The sequence below is a fragment of the Molothrus aeneus genome, chromosome 15 (genome assembly GCF_037042795.1).
Source record: "Molothrus aeneus isolate 106 chromosome 15, BPBGC_Maene_1.0, whole genome shotgun sequence".
Lineage (NCBI taxonomy): Eukaryota > Metazoa > Chordata > Aves > Passeriformes > Icteridae > Molothrus > Molothrus aeneus.
In genome coordinates this window covers 6,990,015-7,016,621 of record NC_089660.1, presented here as the reverse complement: position 1 = coordinate 7,016,621, position 26,607 = coordinate 6,990,015, and the positions used below count along the sequence as shown (strand labels likewise).

Here is a 26,607-nt window from a genome sequence, read left to right as displayed (position 1 = left end):
CTCACAGAGGCAGAGCAGATTACAGGCCTAAAGACAGCTCTCTTCTCTGCCCCATTTCTCAGCCTTTTGACATCATTTTTGCTCCCTGGGGTACAAAATTCACTGTTGTATTTCTCGGAAGCCCGGGTGAGCAGACTCACTGCCTAATAAAAGCCCAACCACTGGGAAAGGCTTTTGAGCTGCAAAGATCCTTTGAATGATCCCATCATGTCTGGAAGGACATGAGGCTCCTGGGACACCCATGAAGGCATTTGTGGGTATCCAGCCTGTGTGGGAGAATACTCAAGGCTTGAGGTGACAACAGAGCATGCAGTGGGTCCTGGCGTCTCTTCTCGGGGCTGCACAGCCTTCCACACCCCAGGACAATGCAAGGCACCATCTTTGTATTCCCCCATCCTCCTCCTTCAGAGTGTTGCTGATTGGGGCTGGGAGGACCCTCAGCTGCTTTGGGACCTGCAAGCTGTGTGGGGAGGTTGTTCTGCACCTTGGTGTTCAGGCTGCTGCAGTTTGTGCCACGGCTGCTCCTCTGAACCCACCAGGAGTGAGAGGGGTCTGGCACTGCAGCCCCCAGGTGTCCCTTCCCTGGGGGGAGCCAGGCTGTGCTGCACCTGCTGCTGCTGGAACTCTGTGTGGCTGGGTGAGGTTAGGCAGACTGGCAGGCAGCCTCTGTCTGTGGCACTGTGAGAAGAGCCTGACCCCAGGGACAGGGCTGGGGAGCACCCAGGGACTGGGGACCAAATTCCAGATTGGTGGGTGCCATTTGGGATGACAGTCCAGGTCTGCTGAGAGCTCAGCTGCACCTTTTTGCACTGCTCTGTGTGGTTGAAGAGCTGAGGTGATGTTTGGGAGCACAGCAGGTTTTGGTGCTCCACTGGACCCCTGAGATATGGGAGAGGACATCCTGGGGACTTGCACTGACTAATCCATGATTTAAGAGCTTGCAGTTGTTATCATGCAGCAAAGACCACGTGCCAAAAATGACTGGAATTCACCCCATGGTCCTGATGAAGGTTCACAGCTTCAGGCTGCACAAATTTCTCTCCTGTCAATCACTGCCTTCTCCCCAGGCATCTCATTTCAACCCTGGGAAGAGAAGAGTGGGGAGTGGTAGCAAAGGAATCTGGGGAGCAAGCAAGGAAAATCTCACACAGAAGAGAAAGGAGGAAAAAAAAATAATCTTGAGCTGAAATCAACCATCCACTGCTGAGGACCCTGGAGAGGAGGAGTATCCATGCACTGGGAACAGGGGAGTAGAATGCTCCACTCACTGCTGCTCTTCACCCCTCTCTGCACCCACTGGGAGACAGCAATGGCTCTCTCCAAGTAGTTTTGTCTTGTTCTACTTCCCTCCACTCCCAGTTTTCCTGAGCAGCTAAATCAACAGCCTTAGGGGAAATGAAGGGGGAGAAGACATGAAACTCCCACAAAAATCCAGTTAGCACAGCTGGTGGATTTCATGCTTTTCCTTCTGAAGGGGAGACAGAGAGATGAGGGGGAAGATGGGACTTATGAGGACTCCTGTCCAAGTCTTGGCTTCAAGTGTCACTTTCTATGTGATTTCAGGAATGTTCTCATTCCTCTTTTTCTGCTGAGCCATTAGAGAGTTTTCTTTTTCGTGGTGTATTGTGAATTTTTGGCACAAAGGGGTGCTTGAAAAGCCTCCCCGTTTCCATTCTCACAAAGAAAAGGAGACCAAAGTTCACTGTGGGGGTAAAGAGCAAGACTTCTCTGATAAAGTTCCAGCTGTAGGTACTCAAAGCCAAGGAGAGGTGTCCTTCCCCTCAGCCTGTGGGAGTGTTTCCTAGCCCAGGTTCCAATTCACGCATTGAGTTGGAAATCCTATGCTAAGAATACACATGACTTCTCCTTGAGGGCAAAACCTTTAAAAAGGTGGGGGTTATCTGTGCTTATCTGCTTCCCTGTGTTGCCTTTAGAGTGCTTTCCTGGGCTCCAGAGAGCTTGGATTTTGCAGATTTGGACACGAGGATGCTGCTTTTCTCTCTCTCTCTCTCTCTTTCTTACTTCAGGTGTGTGGACAGTGCTGAGCATCCTAAAATTGAAAGTCACTCAGTTTCCACATCCACAATGAATCTGGCTCTGGACAGACCAAGCCACTGCAAAGTGACTAAAAACTTTCCAGCATTGCTTCTGTTGTATCTCAGGAGTCCCTGAAGTCCCGTCCCAAAGCTGCAGATTGCTGTGAGCACTGTGCAAACACTGAGACAGAGGAGGGTGGAGGGAGGACTGTGAAAGCTCTGCTGAGCTGCAGGACCTGCAGACCTCTTGCTGCAGGGGAGATTCCCCCTCTGGTCATGACTGTGCCAGTCCCAATGAGTCAAAGCTTGAGGAGATGGGACAGCTGTGGGGTGAGGGCAGACAACACTTGCCCAGGTCTGTGGTATGGACAGGGAGCCTGCAGAGCTCCCGCTCCCAGCACTTCTCTCTGGAGAGGAAACTGGATGTGGTGGAAAAGCTTCTCTCTGCTCGATGCAAGAAGCCCCTCAGTGGCTGAACACTGTATAAACAGCAGCAGCAGGCTCCCTCCCCCTTTCCATTGCTGTTTGTTAAACACACGCTCTCTGCCTTTCTCTCATTCAGGAGCCAAGGCAGCATCCAGCTTGGTGAGACAGGGCTGCCAGTCACCCTGCCACAGGGGCTCAGCCTGCTCAGGGAGGGGTTCCAAAGCTACTCCTGGCCATGAAACACTCTCCAGCAGCTCAGATCCTCACCTGACTTCCTCTCTTCTCCGAGGACAGTTGCAGAAAAGTGCTTTTCACTCCTTTGCCACAGGTTGACTTCCAGAGAGTGGAGAGGACCAAGCGCTCGGTCCTGGCCAGCGATGAGGCAGTGACTGGAGGTGAGCAGCTCGGCTCCTGGAGGAGGAGGAGGAAGCTCTGGCCTTTGCAGGTGGGTCAAGGGGGGCTCATCTGAGCAGCAGGGCTGAGAGGGGGCCAGGTCTTGTCCACGCCAGATGGTTTGGACAAAAAAGGTCCAAGCATCTGTGGGAAACTGGATTTGGGGACTGACAGTCCTGAGAGCTGGAATAGAGAAAGCAAATGAAATACTGACAGGAGAGTTTTGAAAGATCCCTGAGCAGAAGCAGGGAGTGTGGGAAGCAGGATGCTGAGTGAGAGCAGTCAGGAGAGCTCCAGGGTGCTGCAGAACCCGGGCACAGGCAGCTCCAGAGGTGCAGGCGAGGGGCTCTCTGAGAAATCCTGATCTCTCCTGCAGTCTGCCTCCTCGTGGCTTGGTACAAACCTGTCAGCTCCTCCGTGCTGGGGCTGCACACGCTGCTGGCACTCAGCTCTCTGCCACAGATCAGGGTCCTCAGAGAGGGAGATGCAGAGGGGATATGGGGTACAGGAGGAAAATCAGTGCTTGCTTTCTCTCAGCACCCATTGCATGTTAGTCCTGGAACAGAGACATCCTCTTATAGTCCTGCTGCAGATGCATTTCACCTACAGAGTTTCTGGTCTGTCCCAAAGCAGGATACTGTGTTTTCTCTGTTCTGTCACTGAATTGTTATTTCCCTCTGCTCCACTGTCTCACCTATCCCAGACTCCATAATTTTCAGGAGGTAACAGATTCCCCAGGTTAACCAGGATCCATCCACCACGCTGTCTCTTCCTTTCTGCAGCCCCAGCAACTGGTGTGTCTCTCTCTCAGTGTCACCCATTGATCCCTATGTCCCAGCCAGTCTTGCTCTGCTCCCATGGCACATCCCACAGGGCAGAGGGCACTGCACTGCTCCCCCCTGCTTTCTGTAGGATAAATTCCCATGAGAAAGCATGTATGCCTGCCAAACAGATCTCACCACCTCCTTTTTCATCCTGTCCTGAGCTGGGTGATTATGGCATCCTCATTGCCCTGTCCCCTTCAGAGTCTTCCATGGCTCCAGCTAGGCTGGGACATGAAAATATTTAGTGTGAGGAACCACAAGAACTCCCTGGTGTTTTTGTGGTTCCTCATCCTTGCACTTTGTCTCCCAGTGCCAGTTCTACACTGGGGTCCCCCAGGAGCAGTTCTGGGTGGCAGTGAGTGTCTGATGCCATGAGGTTTCTGCACCAGTGGCCCTGAGTTGGATAGATAACTTACAAAGCTGCAGCAGATGGTGGGCTGGTCAGAGGGTCTTCCCTTTTGCTGGAGTATCACAGCAAGGCAATCATCCCTTCACTGGAGACAGAAGGAGCTGGGATAATTTCTCTCTGTGCTTTGGCTTCAGGAAATCATCCAGAGCTGCTGTTTGTCCTGAAACCTGCCCATTGCACAGAGAAGATAAAATTCGTTCCCCTCCATCAGTCACATTTTGCATTTTCATGCAGTTCCTGAGATCTATGTTCAGGTTTTATGCTGAGATGCAGAGTCCTCTCTGCTGGTGAATGCAGGAGGCTGGAGTTAGAAAACTTGGGCTCTGCCCAAGCCCTGCTGTGGATGTGCTATGTGGTCTCTGGCAGGCTGGTTAACCTCCATATCCCCATTTATTGTGTTGTCCTCCCTTAAGTGCTGTGCTGTGGGGTGCAGGGACACTGAACTCTGCTGCCTCTTGAGTGTTGGAAGGGAACATGAAGGTGGTAGAAGGTGGCTTCTCCCAGGGTGACCACCGGCTTTTCATGATGAGGGATGGTCTCAGACCTCCATGTCATGGATGTCTGTCTGGATATGGGTCTGGGGATGGGATGAGGCAGTGCTCCTGACTGGGCTGCTGGAAATTAAGGGATTTGGTGGAGTTGAGCATGGGATAAATCAGTGAGTGAAGCCATGGAAGTATCTATCAGCCTCAGCCCTCACACCCCAACATTGCTGTAGAAAGAGTTTGTCATTGACCAAAGAGCAGAGACTGGCCCAAGTCCCTTCACTCCCTCTTTTTGATGCCATGGACTCCAGCCTCACTGCTTGGACAAAAAGAGAAATTCTAATTAACAAGCTCTGTTTTCTCCAGCCCTCTGACCATCCCTCCAGCCTTGCTTTCTGAACCCTGCCAGCCTTTACAGATGGCTCTTCCAGGTCTGGGTGTGCTTCTTCCAGCCTGGCTGAATGCCTGGGGCTGCAGCAGGGACATGGAGGGAGCTGGGGCACCCCAGGAAGGAGAGGTGGATGAGTCCCAGGGCACCTGGTCTGGGCCCTCTGCAGGAATGGAGCTGCCACTTTGGTCACTGTCCCAGTCAGTGACAGCACTGTGCTCAGTGAAGGGCTCCTCTGTGCCCCTCTTCCCAAAGGCTGAAGCTGCTGGCACAGGGGGCAGCTCTGTCTCACTGGGAGCCATCCCTGGGTCCCAGCCCTGCCTCAGGCTGAGGGTGAGGGTTATCTTGATACAGGCAGCACTCTGTTTCTGCATCCCTTCATGAAAACTCAGCACAGAAGAAAGGGCCTGGATAGTACTTCTGCCTCCTCCTGGTCTCTCCTGCTGCTGTCTTGTCCCAAAAACAGTTGGCTCTCAGCTCCAAGGATTTTTTCCTCTAGTCTGGCAGGCCTGTTAGGCATGGGGCCTGACAGCAGCCTACACATATGCCAGTACTTCCATGACTTGCTGGAACAGTCCTCAGTCCACTCCTAGCAGCATCCCAGCGACCTCCAGGCAGCCCCTGGAGTGGGAACATTTATTATAATAATTTTGTCTCTTAATTAAAATGTCTTAATTGATTTGTAATCGTTCTCCTTTGGAGGAAAAACAAAACAAACAAAATCAAATAGTGACTCCATTAAGGCCATTTTGTTAGGAAGTGAAGCAGCTCCAGCAGCCATGATGCTCCTGGCTCCTCTCAGATGGTGGGCAGCTGCCAGTCTCCAGCAAAGGGAAATGGGCTGAGATGTGAGCACAGGAACTGGCAGCCGGTTGGTGGATGAGATGGAGAAAAAGAGAAGGGAGTGTCCACTGGCCTGGTGCCAGGAGTTGGTGCTGGAGATAAATGGAACAGGCAAGCCACAGAAAAGGCAATAACAAGTGATAAAGTAATGCTGGGCAATCCAGAAAGTTTAAATCCCAGATGGGTGGCAAGCAGGGAAAGTACAGTCACTGAAAGCATCCCCAGCACTTGCTCTGTTTCCTTGGCTGACCTTGCTCTCCTGGCAGTGGGGTTTGCTCAGGGCCAGGTGTCTGCCCAAGGGGCTGTGGCTGTGCCACCTTCCCAGGGCCCTGTTCCCCTGCTCTGCTGTCCCCTGCACCCACTGCATGGCACAGCTCTGAGCTCCCCCCTCCTGCCTTAGAACTTGAGCTTCCCCTTGGTCTTTCCAAGGCAGGGCTGTTGTGGAGGTCTGAGATCACCCTTAAACAAACCCTGACCCTAGCAGATCCACCCATTTTTTCCTCTGCTTCCTACCCTCCTAGCAGTACCTACATGGTGTCCCCTATCTCAGAGTGTCTGAGCCCAATAACCTCCTTTACAGGAACCACTGGCACAAATCAGTCTGCAGTGAGATGTCAAGGCAGGCACTGGGCAGGGAGAGGGAAAGAGAAAGGGTCCAGCAGGGGTGGTTTCAGTGCAGGCAGCTCTTCTGCTGGTCCTCAGCAGGGCCCTGGCTTTGCAGCTGGCCAGGCAGATTCCTGGGAGCAGCTCCTGGGGGAATCACAACCCTTGCTCTGAGGAGGGATGACAGGACAAGCAGATGTTTTAGCTGAGGTGGAAATGCAGTTGCAAAGCATTCTCCCTTCCCAAGGACAGGCTGTCCTTCAACCTTTGGATTGCATGGGACTTGCAGGAAGCCCAGCAGCACCCAGTCAGTGCTCACATCTTTTCTGCGACAAACCCAGTTCTTTCCTCGAGGATCCTGAGAAGATACCCAGGAGTCTGCCTCTAATTCCCACTTCATTCAAGCCCTTTGCCTCCCTCCCTTAGTGAAAGGGCATTTTGCCCCCTCTCTCTGCAGGTCAGAGAAAACACAATGCTTTGCTGACCTCCCTTTTTGGGCAGAGTGACGACTTTTGCTCACTTTTGTTTAAGTCTGCAGTGGGAGTGGGGCTGGGGAGAGGGGATATGAGGGGCCATGCCCATCCCTCTCCACACAGCCCACAGCAATTCTGAGCCATGGAGGCTGAGCAGGGGCCAGTAACAGAGCTGGTTTTTCTCCTGCTGTGTTTGGATTCATGAACACCCTGTTGTGCCAACACTGCTGTTCCAGGGGCACCTAATGCCAGCCAGGGCTTCCAGGCTGTGTCAGCTCTGGCCCCTGGGGCTCCCTGCTCCCACAGCCATCCCACACAGGCCCTTGAGCCCCACGTGGCAGGAGGCTGAGGGATGCTGGGGCTCTGGCTCTCGGCCTCTCTGTGCCTGCATGCTCAGCAGCAGCTCTGTGGGAGGTTGTTCACAGCTTCAGTGGTTTATGCCCTGCACATGCATGTCCCTGTAGGAGCTCCCTCCTCTGCTTAGCCAGAGGATGCTTGGGTGTCACCAACACTGAGAGGACAGAGAGGTTCTTTTAGGGATCCTGGGCAGAATGAAGATGGCTCTAAATCATGGTGACAATTAAAGCTCTGTTTCTTTATCAGGGTATTATGATTAGTGTAGAACTGAATTTATGATTGAAACAGCACAAGATTTCTACAAGGAGAATCAACCTAGTATAATCTACAAATAGCAAAATGCAGAATTTATAAATAATTTATGATTTCTAATCATCTAAGTAATAGAGAATTTATAATTCAACTTATAATTTATAATCACCTGGACCCTCTTCAGATTGGGCCAAATCCTAATACATGGTTTGTTGTATCATTGTAACAATCATAATCTGAACTCAAAAATCCTGTAAAGGAAAATGAGCCACTCACTGAATCCTTGGAGAAAGCAGAGGATGGTGGAGGTGTCTCCTGGCCATAGGGTTCATGGGTCTCACTGTCCAGTAGCTCCTTACTTAGGACTTGTAGCTGTGCTCTGTGTGCTGTCACACTTCCCTCTTCTGTGATGGGGACACAACACCTGCCTGGCTGGGTGCCTGTGACCTTCAAAGCCAGCAAGGCAGGCAGGATTGCCTGATGCCTGGGAACCCTGAGACTGGCAGGGGAAGGAAGAAGAAAACTGGTTTGTCAAGTTGTTCCACAGGACCTTGAGGGCCTGATAATGAGGGCCAGGGAATGGCTGTGAGATACATTTGATCACAGAGAGAGGCTCATGAAATGGCATTAGCTTGCTACCCATTACTGGGAGGGAGAGCAGACAGTACTGGGTGGATTGGGTGGTAGCATCACTAGCAGGAGCAGTGGCAAAGACTTATGCAGAGGCAAGGGAGACAGATATTTTCACCTGGAGAGGTGAGAAATAAGAAACAGAAAAAAACCTGATGTGCAATCTGGAAAGAAATAAATTTTCACAGGAAGTGGAGAAGAACACCTTGACTTTGAGAGTGCTGTGTTTCTCTCCTTTGCTCTTTCTTAAGGTGTTAGGGAATTTTTGTATCAATTTTTTGTATCAATCTTTGAATCAAAGATGAGTGCAACCTGTGCTCTCACTTCTGCTGTGTCTGTGTTCCAGACCCCCTTCTCCTCCTTATGGAAAGTCTCAGGCCAGGTGTGGGACCATTGGAGGGAGCCAACAGCACATTCACCATGGAGAAGACAGCATTAGATGAGAAGCTGTCACAGGGCTGGCCTGCCAAGGACTTGGTCACTCCCACCCAGGGTCTCTCTGGGTCCCGCAGTGTCATGATGGACAGCACCAAGATCCTGGGGGTCCAGGTCATCCTGATTGCTGCCTACTCCCTCATCATTCTGCTGGGCTTCATCGGGAACTCCCTGGTCATCTACATCATAGTGAAGTACAAGACCATGAGGACTGTCACCAACTTCTTCATAGCTAACCTGGCCCTGGCAGACCTGATGGTGGACACACTCTGTCTGCCCTTCACCCTGGTGTACACCCTGCTGGATGAGTGGAAGTTTGGAGCTGTCCTTTGTCACCTGGTTCCTTATGCTCAAGCTCTGAGTGTCCACGTGTCCACTCTCACTCTGACTGTGATTGCCCTGGATAGGTACCGCTGTATTGTTTTCCACCTGGACAGCAGGATTTCCAAGAGGCTCAGCTTCACCATCATAGCTGTCATGTGGCTGGCAGCAGCTGTCCTAGCAGGGCCTCTGGCCATCTTCAGGGAGTACCGGTACGAGGAAATCCCGTCCATTAACCTCAAAATGGCTGTGTGCTCAGAAAAATGGCCCTCTGCTAACAACAGAGATGCCACCATCTACAGTCTGTCCATGCTCCTCCTGCAGTATGTTCTTCCTCTTGCAATTATTTGTTATGCCTACACCAGGATCTGGTTCAAGCTGAAAAACCACGTCAGTCCCACTTCTAGGAATGAAAGCCAGTGCCGGAGGAGGAAGACAACCAAAATGCTCGTGATGGTGGTTGTGGTGTTTGCAGTCTGCTGGCTCCCCTTCCACATATTCCAGCTTGCCATTGACCTTGATCTGGTTCTTATCTTCCACGAGTACAAACTCCTGTACACTGTCTTCCATGTTGGGGCCATGTGCTCTACATTTGTCAACCCCCTGCTCTATGGATGGATGAACAAGAACTACAGGAATGGATTCCTTATGTTCTTCCGTTGCCAGAACAAGCCCGAGAGCATCCACACTGAAGGCTCAGTTAGGGGGAGGTCTTACATCTTCAGGGCCAACACCCTAAATGGGAGCATCAAACAGACTCCTGGCAATGGAGCACTGCCCACAGAGGTTTAGGGATGGGACATCCACCTCCAGGATTGAGGCTGGCTGGGCCCAGAGACATTCTTGGGTGAATGCCTTTTTTTGACAGAACATTGTGCTGCCAATTATAGCCACAGCAGCCATGTAGAAATACAAAATACCCCCTGTATCTCTCAAAACAATAAATCTGGTGTATTTTTGTCTGAGCAAATAACTTAATTTTTCCTTTCACCGCGTTCAAGTTATGCATGGAGACACAAGAAAAAATAACACACAGAGAAGGCTTTTATTTAGCCAGAAAAATACACCCTTCTTGCTATTTCCATTTGCCAAAGTGGGTTGCTCAACCTTTTACCCCCTGACACATTACACATTACAAATGTGGAGCTGATATTGTGTGTGATTGTTCATCTGTACGTCTCCTACCCAAAAGCCTTAATGATCCATCTTAGCTAATGCCTCCAAGGGGAGGGAGACCTGCACTCTGTTCTGCAAACACCTGCTTGTTAGTGCCATCACTCCTCTGACCTGGGGAGAGAGTGGGCTGGCACAGATTGAAGCTGGGCAATCCATGATCTCTTGCCCAACATTTGCATAAATCTGCATTTGCAACCCACGGGATGTGCTCAAGTCCTCCGAAAGCCCAGGAGGTGGCAGTGGCACTACTTACCACAGTCTCCTTTACAAGTGCAGGAGCAGGGCTTTGGGAATGGCTCATTAGCCAGGGCCTGTGTGCCAGCACCCTGGGATTAGCAGGGAGGAGAGCAGGAAGGGAAGCAGAAGGGTTCAGTTTCAGTCCTGTCGATCAGCTGCCGAGATCTTTCCTCTCCTAAGGGATTGTCAAGGGCAAGCAGCTAAAGATGTGACTCCTGCCATGCAATAACTTGACAACATGACCAGAGAGGCAAAAAACTGCCCATGAAACCATTCTCCAAGGCACGCAGAGGGTTCAAAGCTTTCCCCTTGCTGAGGCTGAAGGTAGTATGGGTCTGAATATGGATGCTTCCTTTCAGATGTAACCTGCTTGCATGGTTTTCACAGATTTGGTGTCCTCTGGCAGAAGACATGGAGACTAAGGAAGATGTGTTCTTTCAAACCAAACTCTATGTTCTCCTCCTGAAGGCTTGTGTCAGCTGCGGAGTGTATTTTTAGCTCTGCCATCAAAGGAGTCTTGATTGCTACTGTGATCTTGGTGTCATCTCTAAAAGTCAGTGTTCATCAGATTGGAAAGTAACTCCCAGATGCAGGAAAGAGACTCAACAGATCTCCTCATGAAAAATAAAATTAAAAGAAAAATTTTGATGTGTAGGTCTTCACTGAAACAAGGGCAAGAGGTAAGAGGACCTGCAGTACTGAGTACACCAGGCTGGATGAGGCTGCTGGGCTGTCACATCTGGGTCCTCAAGAGATCAATTGCCAGAGGGATTATTTGAAATTCTGCCTTCTCTCTAGCTTGACCTGCCTCTGGCCTTTGTTCTCCAACTTAGCTTCTAACTGCCACAGTAGATTTTTAGCTCTTCGTTTATTTCTGCTCTCTGCTCCATTTTCCTAAATAGGTATAAGAAAGTTGTTTCTGGTTCCTTCCCAAGAGACATCAGTGCCAGTGAGGGGCTGCAGACCACACTTCACACTTGGAAGCATGCTGATGCCTAATAGCCTCCTCAGCACCTGACCCTGCAGGTCACAGCCTGGCCTTCTATGCAGGGAGATTCAGGATCTACAAAGATCCTGTCAGGAACTCATTAGTGTTCCAGGTCATCTGCTTCCTGACAGGCCAAGAAATGATGGGAGAACCAAGACACAAGTTAACCTTCCTCATGTGAGTGCTGTGGAGTGGCAGTGGGAGTTTACTGTTCCATCCTGATGGAAGGGGGAGGATATTCTCCTCCACAGCACTGGTAAATTCTGTCCCTGCTTAATGAGCTGGTCACTTCTACAACCCTGAGGAACTCTGCCCACCTTTCCATCAAGCTCCAAGATGCAAGGAAATGTTTATGTTTTAAAAGTAGTTCAAATGTGTGGAAAGAATTCAACTATTACCAATAAACACTTCAGAAAGTGATTTAATACTCAATAATATAAGTCAGAGTAAAATAACAAATTTAGCAGTGCAAGCTTGGAAGCCAGTCATGCTGCCAGGCAAGATGGATGAGGAGCTAAATTGCTCTTCTAGAGGCCTTGCCAAAGGTTTTGTCCTGTGACACCCCACACAGTATCTAACTGCAGAGCAAGGCAGATAATGACATTATGAATGACTGTTTAATTTTGAGCCCAGACTTTTAAACTAAATATGGATAAATAAATAAACAGATCCAAATTCTTAAAAAATACATACTGGCAGTGGCATGTACAGGGCAGAGGCATTTTTATGCTGGAGCAAACTGAGAAGGAGAAACTATTTACTTGAAAGGTAACAGCAAAGTTCTTGTTTGCTCTGTTTAATACACTTGTGCAGCTTCACTGATAGATTTGTGCCAGTGAGCTTGCTGTTTTTTCCTTTCAATTGGAAAAAGTTACAACCTTCCACACCCACTGCTGGCAAGGAAACCAGCTCTTAGTGGTGCATACTGTGTGTATTCCTGTGGAAAACTATGATGCCTCTATTGAGGGAAAGGAGCCTTAGTGTCCAGTACCAAACAGAACAAGAGAAGGTGGGAGCAAGGAAGCAAAGCTGCTTAACAAAGGGTGGTCAGAGTAGATAAAGAGTGTGTTTTGACCATTGTGACTGCATAGAAGACAAGAATTAATTTGTTTACATGAAACAGAAATCTCTTGGAGATGAAGGTTCCCCAAATATTAACACCCTGCTAAAGATGGCCTTACTGCCATGATCAGCTCCATGAAACCAAAGACTGGCAGCTTTTTTAGCTTTTGAACTATTTAGAGCTCAGGGCAGGGTATGCCCTTGCTCTGTGGGTGTCAAGGGCATGTTCTTTAGTAGTTACAGATAATCTTGGAGTCATCTTCCCACTGCCTGTTCCTTGCCAAAGGCACATCCGTGACTGCCTGGCCAGGGACTCTCCTCTCTGCAGAGCTGGCCCTGGTGTCACTGACGTGGGACAGGATGACTCCTGTCACTGGCACAACAGCTGCCAGGGATGAGGCATTTCATTACAGAGCTGGAAACACCGTGACAGAAATGAAATGAACAAGTGTTTCATCAAAGCTTATCTGGAAGACAGTGCTGTACCTGGTGGCCAAACGAATTTCCTCTAGGGTTCTTATTGATTCTTGCTGACATCCTTCTCAATATGCTGCTTCTCTGAACTGACCTGAGAATATTTCACAGCTTTTAGGAGGGAGATTCTGAATTCCTTTAGAAGCATCCTATTTCTTATCCTAGGATGCTCCTTCTGGTCACATCATCCAAATCTTGTATTATAAAATGTACCACTGCAAAGTTCTTAATTGCCTAGAAAATTATTAACTTTGAATAGACACAACAGGTGGCAATGCCTCTAGCTATTCCATGCAACCATTCCTCACATGCCAGTCAAATCCAAGAACAGCTGAGATGTGACAACTTCTTAGTTTAAAACCAGCAGCATCAATAACTGTTGTTCCCTAGAACAGGATGCCCTAAGAGCTCTTGAGAACCAGAGTCTCTTATCAAACTTCCAGCCTTCACAAAGCACATTGAAATTTGCAGAGCACAGGCTGTCCTTTGGACACACAGGAGCCTTTCAAAGCCCTAGAAATTTTGCCTCTAAAACACTTGGCTTATTCTGAAAATCCCTTCCCATTTAATTTCCAAATCATACACAGCTGTAACAAGGCAATGCACGTATAGAGAGCAAAGGTTTGTATTGTTGGCTTTTTACTTTTCCTTGTGTTAAGGTAACATATTCAGCTGGCACTTCAATCAATGCAGGGTCAGCTGTGTCCTTTGGTCAGGGCTCTCTTAGAATAAAAAACATGACATGCTCCTGCATTTGCCTGGGCTGCATCCTGCTCCTGGAAAGGCCAGATTCAGCCTCTCATGGCTCTCTGCCTTGCACTAACAGGTGCCCTCTCCCATTCTCTGTGGAAACCCAAGCAAACAATGCCAAATGGCACATGTTTTATTCAACATACCCACAAATGTATCAGCAGAAACACTCCTCTGAGCTTTGCACAAAGGCTCTATAGGGAAATACACACTAGTCCAGGAAAGAGGCCATTCCTCTAACATATGCTAATTTGCCAGAGGAGCTGGAGTGAGTTCTGTGCTGCTGAAGGAGGTCTCAGACAGTTCAGCCTTTCCCTTGATATCAGGTGTTAATCTTATCATTGCTACAGCTAACGTGGTCCAAAGCCAAATTAGCCTTTGGGCAGGAGCTGGGGAGTTGGCACTGTCTTCTCATGCCTTTGTCTTTCAGTTGTGTTATTGTGTGATTCCACCAGGGTCTCTAAATGTGCTGAGTTTTAAATAAGGCCCCATAATCAGCTACTCTGGTGAAAATCAGGAATTACTGCAATAATCTGGAAAGAAAAAGAAAGGATTCTGGGTTCATGTGGGTAAGCAGAATTTGGTCGCTTGCATTTGAAAAAAAACAGAGCTTTGTTTTCCTTTCAGTTTTCCCTTATCTAGCTTGGGATTCTTCAAATGCCAAAAATAATATTGCATATTACTGCCAGAACTTTTATCTTCATTTTGAGCTCATTTCAGAGACAGGACTTGTTCAGGAGAGCCTGGGAGGGGACAAAGGCTAGGGTTTTAAAGCTCATCCTTATCTCTAGTCTCAGTGTTTTTTAAGTTAAAAGACAAATCAGAAAAAGACAAAGTCACTCACGTCAAGGGAGGTACCAATTTATCTTCAGACAACACAACCTTTATTTAATTTTCCATCCAGACACCCCATCACCCTTTGCCATAGTGTGGTACATACACAGGGCTGGATGAGGTTGGGGGAGGAAAGCATTTTTCTGCTGCTAATAGCAATACTTTAGTGTCATTCATGATTTATAGCCAGCAAAAAAATGCTTTTTCTGCTCTATGTTCTGTTCGCTGTAATGAGTTCAGAAGGAATAGTGCACATGCCTCATGGAGCTCACAGGAGGAAATCTTCATTAGTCCAGTCCTCTCCAGTGTGGTAGCAAGGACTGGGAACATTAGAGGAGAAACCCTCTTGTTTATAACTAGCTTATTGAAGTGCACAGACATGGAGTTGTCACTGTGTCGCTCTGCTAATGTGTCACAAACTTTCAGGCACTGCTCATCTTCAAGATTCACAAGCAGCTCAGCCACATGGTGCTTCTTGCTGGCGTGTGGAAGGAAGAAGGAAATTAGGGGACAGACAAAGATTTCAAGATATTCAGGAGGAGACGAACCCTTGGATGAAATCTGGAGGTTGTATGGTTCTTTATGTAAGCTGGGGTAGATTGTTGGCTTTATTGGGAGCAGGATCAAAGGGGAATGAACTCTGCCATGGTGCAGGAAGAACACAGCCTCCATCAAATTAGAGACAAGTAAGAAATAACAGCAAACCTGGATCCATCATGTCCACTGCTCTGTTGCAGATTGAGGCAATAAAAGATGCTATTCAGGGAAAGCACACATGCTTGGCCACTTTAGTGGTCCATTCCCCTCATTCCTGTAACAGCAGCCACAATTGTTGTATCAGCTATGCTAAAGTGGACATCCCTGCCTAGGGCATTTAGTGTCCATGTCTAGGCTTTTTGCTTGTGATTTTGTCTAATTGCTGCCTGACTCTAACAATTCTGTCTGCTTCCCAGGGCAGCCAGTTCCAGAAGTTCACTTCCACAGTGTGAAAAAGCATTTCCTTTTATCTGTTAAAACCAACCCCCTATTAGATTCAGCAAATGCTGCTGGTTCCAGGACTTCCTGAACAGCAGCTGAACCAGAGCTTACCTAGGGCCTTCTTCCTTTTACAAATCTTGCTGTTGTCCTCATTTTTCAGCATTCTTCTCTCCTGGTTCAATTCACATCTCCTAAGACAGTTTCTTCATACCTCATCATCTTGTTTGTCCTCCTGTGGATCTCCTTTAGTTCCACAAATACTACAATGAGCTGAATTTTGCTCCCAGTTCCTGTGAAGGAGTGGGATGTATCAGTTTTTTTCTGACCTTGCTTGGGATTGATCATATGAGTGCTTTTCAGTAGGTGAGGAGGAAGGACACCTCTTGAAAAAAATGTCAGGCCTCCTCTCCCTGGCTGCAGTGTTGCTGTATTCTTAATGAAATCTCATTACACTGGTCACTGAGTCAGTTCAATGAATCGTGAAATGCATCCCCAGTTTTGTTTTTGAAGATGAGAGACAAAAGGGCAGTTACATCCCTTCCTCACCCTGAACTCTCTATCCAATAGATTTATCAGGGGCAAGACTGGAGTCTAAATGATCCTGATAGTGAACAAGTGTCATTGATCACAGCTTCATCTGTCCATTCCATGAAACTGAGAAATGAGGAATTATGCATTTCAGAAAAAGAGTGATGAGGTTTTGTTACTTGGCAACTGTAGCTCCCACATATTTTGGAAAAAACTGAGAACATCCTGTACCTCAGAGAAATCAACCAGCTTAGGTGAGGAGGAAGGGAGCTGGCAGCAGATCTCCAAAACTTTGAGCTGGAAAGATCTCGTGGGGCTTCTGGAAGCAAAAATTGCTTTATGTCTTCATGCTCCTCAGCTTGTCTCCTCCACATGACTGTCTGCATCAGTTTCTGGGCTCTTCATGGTGAAATAATCCATTGTTCTGCCATTTCTGTCTCACAGAGGCATTTCACAGCCATCTGAATGGGCTCTAATCCACCTGCCAGCTGCAATCAGCACACAGCATGGCTGCACTCCTGTCAGCCAAGACTTGAGCGCCAGAAACAAAAACCTTCAAAAGAGGAATCAGCAAGAGATCTGGATGTGAAAACTGGGGAGGGGGCAACCAAACCTGAGGGCTGGTGAGTGCACACACAGGGATAGCCAACCCAGGCAACGAGGCCACAGTAAACTTTGACTTGCCCTCTGCAGTAGCAGTTGACTTCAGACAAGAATTCAGACATGATTATTAAAATAATAATTTAGGGTTTCAGTTGCTGGGAGCCAATCTCCAAGGTTGAGCTTAGCAGACTGCTGTGTTGCTGGACACCAGATAATGCATTTATGCAGTGGTTCAGCATTTTTGGTCCAGCTTTGTTACTGACAACTTTGCTGTGTGAAATCCCATTTCTCTTTCCTAGGCTGCATATAAGAATCCAGTGGTTTCAAAGAGCACATCTTAAGTCTCCAAGACAACCCAGCAGTAACCAATTAAGTAAAAGTCAGATAACAAAACTACCATGGCAAGAACTGATTGAAACGGTCTGTTGCTTCAAGGAATGAGATTGCTACAGTGGCAAAGATGTCTTATTGCAGTCCTTGTAAGGTCTGCCTGGCACTGCAGTCTCTTCTGTGAAATTCCAGTTGGCTTCATGTAAAATCAATGACAGTTGGGTTGTTGATACCCAGTAGATCATTTGGAATCCTGTTTTTTCCTAATTATGTCATTAAAAGGACATGAGCTGATCTCCCTGCAGCCCAAGCAGCTGAAGCAGCCTGGCAAGAGCCTGTCTCTGAGGCACAGTTATTAAAGCACTGCTCAGGTCTCCCAGAGAGTGGGGAGAGGTTCTGGGGCATTTTCATCATGTGTATAGTATAACAAAAGATCATAGGAAATAAATGTGAGGGAGATGGAACTTCTTTGGCTAAACCATTCCTGGTCACAGGGTGTCTCACCTCTTCCAAGGCTCCTGTGCTGGTGGTTTCATCTGCTCCCCACACAGTCTAATGTGAGCCCTTCCTAATTGTAACCAATAAATCTCCCTTACTGCAACCTATCACTTCTTGTCCCCTGGCAGACACAGATGATAGTTTATTACCTTCTAGACTGCATTTTTACCTATTTGAAGGGTGTCATCACGCATCTCTTCCATTTCTCCCAGATTAAATCAAGTAATTTTTTTTCTGCACCTCCTTGCAGGGCTCATTTGCTGTACCTCTGGTTGTTCTTGCCATTGTCCTCTGGACCCTCTGTGCTCAACAGCCACAAGTCAGGGGGCAGGGGCCAGGCAGTGTGCTGCCACAATGAACACAGAGCAGGTGATGTGCAGGTACCACGTGCAGCGAGAGTGTTGGGAGGCAAACAAGTGTCTGTTCTCACATGATTTCCTTCAAGCAAATCCTCCACCATCTTCAAGTACTTCCAGAAGGGACAGTGTGCCTACAGCGCTTGGTACAGGTGAGATCAGATGAGACTCACAGCCTCAGGGTGAGCCACAGCCACTGTGCCATCCCTGGCACTCCCCCACAGCCCGATGGGGGTCCCACCACCACCTGGAGCACAGAGCAAGAGGAGGCTCAGGGACAGAAATCTGTGTGGCTTGAGTGAAGAGCAGAAGTCCAGTGCCCTCAGAGCAGTGCTGTGCTGCAGTGACCAAAATAACAATCTGGAAGTGAAGCCCCATTACCACTTGGAAGTAATTTGCAGTTGATGGAAAATCTGGGAGCTCCTGTGGTGACAGGGAGCAGCTGTGTCCATACAGGGTGGAGGGAATGTGGCACTTGGGAGAGTGCTGCATGTCATGGCTGAAATGTGGGCAGCAAATGCTTCACCCTTTCAACCAAGAACAGAGGAAGGCTCACAAGATTATGTGCATGGCAACATTTGAGCTTGATATGGAGAAGGCCTTTGCTTTCCAGGCCTGTCAGGTCAAGGTGTGCAGCATCTGTGTGGAAGTGCTGTGTGAGAAACCACCAGCCTCTGAGAGGAGGTTTGGGATCCCTTCCAACTGCAACCACACACACTTCTTGTCCTGCATTTAGCAGTGGAGATGTGCCAAGTAGTTCAAGAAATCCATCATCAAGTCCTGTCCAGAGTGCAAAGTAATATTCAAGTTTGTCATTCCCAATGTGTACTGGGTAGAAAAGCAGAAGAAAAATGAGCTGATTAAGGAGTTTAAGCTGAGTGGGGAAAAAGCCCTGCAAGTACTTTGGAAAAGGGAAAGGAATGTGCCAGTGTGGATGAAAGTGTCTTTGGAAAGAAGTTTTGCAGGGAACAAAAGGGCTGAAGGAGGTAACAAGGTCCTGCAGAAATGCTGGGTTCTCTGAGCAGTTGTTCTGTATGCTGGAATGCACAATTGGGAACTACTCTTCTCCAAACACAGTGACTGCCTCTACACTATGGCAGGAGCCCAGGCTCTTTGTTCCCCTGTCAGCTGAGCTATTTCCATGTTCTGACTCATCCACGGCTGTTTCTACACCAGTAAAAGCAGCAGCATTTGCAGCATTGTTCAAGCCCTCACAGGTGAAAACAATTATGAGGCAAAAGTTTCCCCACAAGTTGCACCAGTCATACTGAGTTTTTCACTTTTCCCTTTGTGGGTGTTGCCTCATGTGTGCAGCATAGCCATGGTTCTCTAGGACAGAGGGACACAAGTGACAGGAGGCCACAGTGATCATGTCCAAACCTGCCTTTCCTCAGGAACCTGGTGCCTCACAAATTGTCTCTGAGTCAACCTCAGGACTATTTCTTGTGCTGCCTTCACCTTTCTGCACTCCCCGTGCCTGTTGTGAGTGCAGCAGTCACTTCTCACTGTCCTGTGTAGCTCCTTTAATTAAGTTCAGGCAACCTTTAATTGCTACTTCTTCCACCTTCCCTTGAAGAACAGCACTTACATTATATTTCCTTCTGGATAGAAAGTATAATTCTTTTCAGCTAGTTCTCTGTTCCAGTTTTGTTAAATCCTTGATGAGTTCATCTTAAACGGCTGACCCTTGCTTTCCTCTTCTAGGAGACAGGACAAGTGCAGCACCCAGAGGCTTGTAAATCCTGTCTTCTGTGCTGCTGCAGCAAAAGGCATTGTCATTGAACACATCTTACAATGATTGTGTTGCCATCAGCTGGGGACCTAGGAGGCAGATCTTATTGGAAAGTGCTGCTAAATACTCAGAGAAAACAAATTTTGAATTCTCAGGGGTAAATATTTATTCTAGACACTCAAAAAAGTAGTGATTTGTGAATCAAGGTGTGGGAGGGTTTTTAGTGGTGACAGTGCCTGGAATTTTTCAGCAGCTTTTTTTTCTCTTGTTGAGACTTCTCGTTAACAATCACTAATGGTCATGGCAGCAGCTCCACGAGTGTCCTGGCAAATGGAAGAGCTGGGGCAGAAACTCTTTGTGCCCTCCAGTGCACTCATTACTGTTTGGTCTCTTCAAGTTCTGTTTCAAGTCATGGATTCCTCTTGGATCCTTATGGGGCCATTCCACAGATAATAAGCAGCTGCTTTCTGATTCTCAGCACATATTTTCCCTTTGTTTCCCTGAGTGTTCTCATCAGGTCTGGTCATACTCCCACGTATTCTGATATTTCTGTTACCCTGCACCATCTTAGGAGAAATAAATTAATAAACTTCCTTGCATGTACATCTTTCCCTGTGTCCACTTAAAAACCAGTCCTGTGGCAAAAATTCTTCAGTTCTGCATTCAGATAACTGATGATCTATGAAAGCAAGTTACAAATGAAGTTCCTAAACAGAATTTAATACAACATTGTTGTTGCAGTGACTGTAACACAGTGCAGATTTGATGTTTTCAATCCAGAGTTACAAGGGCATGCACTCTTATCAGTCTATTTGATTATAAAATCCCTATCTCTGTTGTACTGTAGGCATTGGGGTAGCTCAATTTGTGGGTTAATAAACTCTCTTGGATGTCTATAGCACTTTTATAACATCTAGGACTTCTTGAGTTTCATGGTTACCACAATGCTATATAGAGCTCATTCCTTCTATTCACAGGTCATTGTGCCAATAAATATGAGATAGATGCCTTTGGGCATTAATAAACAGGTGCAGCCCTACAGTGTGACAAGGAAATTATTTTGGCTGGGACTTTCCAGCAGTATATTATCAGATGGGATTGTATAAACAAATCAGTGCTAGTTGGAAGGAAGCATGGGGTATGGGACTTCATTCCTGGCTGTCATCCTACCTCATAGTCCACAAAACCTCTGTAATTCAGTGGATCTCTGAAGGCTGGAGGCAGCTTGCCTGTGTCTCTCTGTGCAAACTGTTCTACTGAATGTCTGTTCATGGACCTTCCAGAGTCATGAATATGCCAAGTCACCCCAAGGTATTACATGAAAAGAGACCCTGGCACCAAGTTCTGCTTGCCAGAGACTTGCAGACATTTAGAAATGCTGTCATGCAAGCCAAGATACAGCTCCAAGTTCTTTTAATTCCTGCACTGATCAGACAACTGCTGAATGCAATAAGGCAAGGATTTCAGCTCAAAATGGACTAGGGAACAGGAGGGGAGAGGAGAGAGACAGTAGACAGATACCAGGTAGGAGGTGCAGATGTTAAAGCTTTGATGTTCTCTCCTTCAGTGGAAAGAGTGGAGACAAGATTAGCAGCATTGTGCTGAGTAATGGCAATATCCTGCTCAAAACACCAGGAGATGCAATTGTTCTGAATGTCACTGTGTGAGTATTTGATTGTCCACTCAGTTTGCTCTGTTTGAAACCAGATGAATATCTGAGACCAGGATTGCACCTTTTATACTTGACAGCTGGAGCTGGTTATTGTTTTCAAGCAAAATACCTCCTTGCTGGAGTGGCACTCCAGTACCTGTCCCAGAGCAGGAGTGTGGTGTAAGCCAGCAGCTTCCACTGGAGGAGCATTTCTCTCCCAGCTGTGCTCTGACTGTACAGCCCTGGTGCAACACTGTCAGCATCCCAGACATACCTCAGACATGACACTGGACAGCACACCTGAGCCTCTTTGCTTTCACAAACATCGCAGAGCAGGAGAATGAGCAAGACTCTGGAGGGATTCAGATGTGTTCTGTACATCCCAGAGAAGCTCTAGTGGTAAATGAGCTCTTTCCAATGTAGCACTAAATGATTCACATCTCTCCTGTTGCTCATTGCATCTCCAGGGGAAGATGAGAGTGCAAGGAGTGGCTTGTTCTGGTGGCTCTCTCTAAAAAATATGTATTTAATTATCTTGTAGGAGGCAGGATGGAAAAAACAGTCTCACTGCTCTGGGACCAGAAATCAGTGGAATTTATCATGGATCCCAGTCCAGGGATCCTGTTCATTTTGCATTCTGAGATCAGCTTTGAGAGGACTCTGCTGTCCCTACCCAGTCAAGCTCTTCCATTATTGTGGCAACCAGCTGTGCTGTGCCAGGAGAGAAGCTGTTGGCTCTTGCTTTCCCCCCTGGCACTGTGCTGCCCTTTGCTGCCACACTGAAAAGTGTGTCCATAACTTCTGTCAGCCTTTTGAGGAAGCTTTTATTGGGCAGGGGTGAGGACCAGCACTGCTGGGAGATGGTGAGGCTCAGCCTTCCTGAGGAGCCTTATCCTGTTCTCTCAGAGGTCCCTGCTGCTGCAGCTAAACAGTGACCAAATCCCTGCCTGTGCCAGGTAAGGCACAGCTCTGTGTGTGATGTGTGGGCCTGTAGGGCAGAGACTTCAGACAGTGTCAGCCAGATCACTTGAATATTCCCTTTCCTTGTTGGCTCTACATTCCTGAGAAAAAATTAAGTTATGGTGCGAGGTCACCCCGCAGTCCTGCTGTTTTGGTGACAGCTGTGGGGCAGCTGTGCTGGAAGATGGAGTTTCACAGTGACAGGGATAGAGATTTATCTCAATCCAGTTCACTGCTCTTGGGTTGAGAATATTTTAGGGCACCCCAAAAATCATGCCTGACTGTTGCCTGAAAATGAATTTTCAGGGATGCTAAACAGTGAGTGACTCTACTGGGTTTGGGAGATATCCATCTTCAGGTATTCTCTTTAATCTCTTTATACCTCAGTTTTTTAATCATTCAGGTGGGGAGTGAGAAGCAGCATTCTCCTGCCTCCCCTCACATACACTGTTGTTGAAGAGGCTTCACTGCTGCTGCTGGCAAAGTCTCAGATCAGAGCTGCACCCTCAAATGCCAGAGCTTTGGGTAGCTTCTCCTTCACAAACCACATAGATAAGTCAGGCTTGTCACAGTGAACAGGCTCAGCACAAAGAACACTCTAATTCCACCTGGTGATGCCTTCATAAGGGGCAGCTCCTTATTAATGAATGGATTTCCCATTCAGTGAAACACATTTCCGTACTTCACAAGTTGTAAAGGGATCTGAGCAAACACACTGCATTGGGAACAGTGAAAAACACCCAACATGGATCAAAAGCATCATCATGCTCATAAAGGAAGGAGGGTTTTATCCTGATTCATTTCAGGAGGATGTCATGAGTGTGCCACAGACAGACCAGGGCTCCACAGGGGATTGTGGGAGTAAATAGAGAACACAACTTACAAACTGTGGGAGAAAACTCAGAATCTGTTTCTTGAGGCAAGACCATTTTTCTGGTTCACTGGGGAGAGCTCCAGCTTAATCAGGGATATTGGCACATTATTCCTGATGTTCCTGAGGAAAGAAATGAGTAGGACTGAAATGTTTACTTAAAGAAATATCTTCTGGATCTTATGAAGAGTCAGACTTCATCAAGAATTTGCCTTCAATAGCCACCAGCTCTGTATTCAATCCTCTCTAATACACTCTTAGAGTGACATAGGGCCTTGGGGAACTTGTCCTGGTCTTTTAGACAGTGATGCATTTATTCTTCAGATGGGAAGTTGTTCAGCTCCTGTGTTTTTTTATCTTGACACAGTTTTTTAGATGGGTGCATTATCCATGGGAAGCTTTAGTGGGTTTTGGATACTTGCTGATATCCTATACTGCTCTGTGATCAACTGGCAGTAAAGCTGGAGGGATTTCTTCCTCTGAGCTTTGAATGGTCATGTTTCCATTTCACTTTCCAAATCTGAACGAAATTAGAATTTCCAATTTCAAAAGCTCTCCCCTTTCCTTTATCAGCAATAAAGAAGAAATGGGAACGCTTGCCTGGCCTGTTCTACACTGTTCATTATTTTACACAAATGTATCACTAGGTTTCTCTTCTTCATAAAGTCTCTACAGACAGGCTTTTAAACTGTGCTTCTTCTGATAGCTTTCATTATTTTCAACACCTAACATATAATACTTTTATGTCTCATTTAGTGGAAAACTGTAAAGATCAAATTTCTGTTTAAAATATGAAGCCTTGTTAACAGTTTTTTGAAACTGAAATAGAGAAGTCATATGAATCATTGCTTCTCTTCTATTACTTAGGAAATAAAAAGAATAAATGTCTAGAAAATGTTTTCTGTAACCTTTTTGAAAGAAAAATATTTCACTGACTGTAAAATATGTGCTTGTTTGCCTGCTGAGGACAAGATTGGTTGGATGGTGACTCAGGAGCCAAAGCAATTTCAAAGGAGAGGTGGGTTCTGTTTTATAAACACAAAAATCCCAAGTGCTGTGTGTGGCTAGAACTGTCTCACAGAGAAATTGAAATTTTTATGATCCTAGAAGATTAAATGAGAGATTGGTGCAATAACTCTATTGGTTTAATGTATGCTTTGTTTTGGGTAACATAAGAGATCTTTTGCAGCCTAAACTGAATGTAACACTTTTGGTCCCTTTTCTTATTGATTTTGTGCTGTGAGTTCAGTAACAGCCCATGTTTTGTTTTGTTACTCCCACTGCCCAAAACCTGTGTATATAACCAGAAACGCCGAAAATGTTAACATTTCTGAGATCCTTGATGTTTATTCTTGCAAAGAGCTCCCAAACAGACCAGAATTCATCAGAAATACAACAAATCCCTTTGTTGCTTTTCCACTGGTGCCATTTTAAAAATAGTAACATCTTTATTGCAGCACTTCTGAGGGAAAGGGGCTCCTTTACCCTTCAACAGTCAGACAGATGTCTCCAGTCCTTTGGCTGCTGCTCTCACACCGTGCAGTTACTGCCAGCACACAGCCCACGGATGGCACCATGACATGGGAGCTGCAGCAGATGTGTGCATAGAAAGAGGGGCAGGTTCAGTGGGGTTTTACTCTCAGAGGAAAGAAAGTGCCCACAGTCACCAGTGCAGTGTCAGAGCAAATCTCAGGGAGGTTTAAAGCAGCTTGGAAGGACTCATGGAAACTGTCCCTGGTGACTACAGCTGACAGCAGCTCCCCCTGGCTACTCCTAAATCCCCTCCCACGCCCTCTTTACCACAGCAGATCCCATGGGGGTTTAAGCTCTCCACCTCCAAGGGGAAGATGACCCCCCCAAACCCTTGGCAGTGTTTTTCTCCTTGCTGCCACACTGTCTCAATCTCATCTGGCTTTTGTTTCAGGGGATGGGGCCACAAAAGCCTCCTGGAAAGTGATGCTGTTGGAGGAGACACAGAGATGATGTCAAATCACATTTTTGAGATGACACCTCTGCCCCACAGCACTCGCACAACTTCAACAACATCGTGGTGGCTGAACTGGAGCAGGGATGGAGCTTTGGGAGGCGTGCAGGTGGGGGAGCTGGAGCTGCATGAACTGCTACTGAATAGCTGAATGATCTGTTACAGCTTCTCGTCTATTTAAGCAGGCTCTGAAGTCAACTCTTCAGAAGTAAAGGCTGGTACCTGCTGCAGTTCTGTGTGCCTGCCTGTCTTTTGAACTCCTTCAAAGAGGCCCTTGTACTTTGTCAGGAAAATGAAGAGGGAGATCCCTGTGTAATCTCCACCAATACCTTTCATTTCCCGAGGTAACGATGCACGAAGTGTCCTGGGGAGAGAGTGCCCTTCCCCTCCTGACACAGCAGGGGCTCCTGTGGAACCCTCCTCGGGCTCACAACAGACACAGCTGCTTCCCCTGCTCCTCAAAGTGCCAGCACCGTGTAGCTAAAATAATTTACATCTTGTTAATGTAGTTTTTTTTCTGAGATAAAGCAATGTGAATGTCCATGGAAGAGTCAAAATGCCCAATTTAGGAAAGAATTTGAGTTTCTAATGCCATCCTCAGCATGCACGTTGTTAGAACTCCTCCATGAACAATGAGAGAAACATGGCTTCTTTCCTTCAAGTGTTTTTCTCTTAAATTATTACTTTCAGTTGTTCTGTAAAGTCAACCAGCCATTTTGTTCCAAATATTTGGCTAGGTAATAATTCCAAGAAAATTCTAGTGATCATGTATTGATCTGAATAAAAGTATGGAGCTTTGGAAAAGTAAAGGGGTTGGATGGAGTGTTTGATGCAGAACAGACAGCTTGCCTCAAATTATAAGAAATAAATATTAACAGAGCACAGAAATGACTGCAGGACTTCAGGAGAATAAATAACCATTTGCAGATTGAATACTGGCTGTTGTATCACTGCTTTGTGGGGTTTATTAATGACTGGCTCGGTGAGAGGAGCCCTTTTTCTGCTCCTCCACAATCAGAGGAGGCACGAGATAGATGTGGTTTACATTAACCTAAAGTTAGAAGTCGTGATGTAAATTGCAGAAATAGACATGAATACAGAAAAAATCAAAAATGTGTAATTTGAAAAACGTGTTCAAGCAATAGCTGCACAATATCCTGCTTCCCAAAAGGTTCAAAGGGAGAGGGTTATGGGTAGAAAGCCTCATGGGGCTGTTTGTTTCCTGAGGAGCAAAGCACTAAGTTTTAACATTCATGAAAACTGAGAAAACAATTACTTTGTCGTGTATGGAAATTTTCCAGAGAAAAGGAGGCTTAGGGGTGATCTTATTTCTGCAAGTCCCTGACAGGAGGGTGTATAGCCAGGTGGGGGTCAGCCTCTGTTCCCAGGTAACCCTTGGAAATTATGTAAGGCTCCTAATTAATTATTTTTATTAACTTTTCTAATTGATTTTTAAAATTACATCTATTTGTATTAGTGACATAACCAGCAACACAATGAGAGGACTTAAGTCTTAAGTTGTCCCAGGGGAAGTTTAGGTTGAATGACAATAGGATTTTCTTCACAAATTCAGCTATTAATTCTTCTAACCCTTTTCTAGCTTCTCATTTTTAAGTATATTGTTTCTGCCTTACCACTTAGGTTTCAGCTGTATTTTTACTGGTTCTTCTGCTTTTGACCTCCCTGGAAAACTATTTTATTAATAGCTCTGAGAGCTTGT

At 46.8% G+C, this 26,607-nt stretch overlaps 1 protein-coding gene and 1 pseudogene across 1 annotated transcript; both read left to right on the top strand.

The window, feature by feature from the left end:
• Nucleotides 1-2,612: 2,612 nt before the first annotated feature.
• Nucleotides 2,613-9,836, top strand: LOC136563031 (neuropeptide Y receptor type 2-like). The gene is made up of 2 exons (XM_066560173.1): nucleotides 2,613-2,907; nucleotides 8,466-9,836. Exon 2 carries the CDS (start codon nucleotides 8,483-8,485, stop codon nucleotides 9,665-9,667), a length of 1,185 nt encoding a protein of 394 aa, XP_066416270.1. The 5' UTR covers nucleotides 2,613-2,907; nucleotides 8,466-8,482; the 3' UTR covers nucleotides 9,668-9,836.
• Nucleotides 9,837-17,687: 7,851 nt separating this feature from the next.
• On the top strand, nucleotides 17,688-25,019 carry LOC136563198 (E3 ubiquitin-protein ligase makorin-2 pseudogene; annotated as a pseudogene).
• The last annotated feature ends 1,588 nt before the right edge of the window (nucleotides 25,020-26,607 follow it).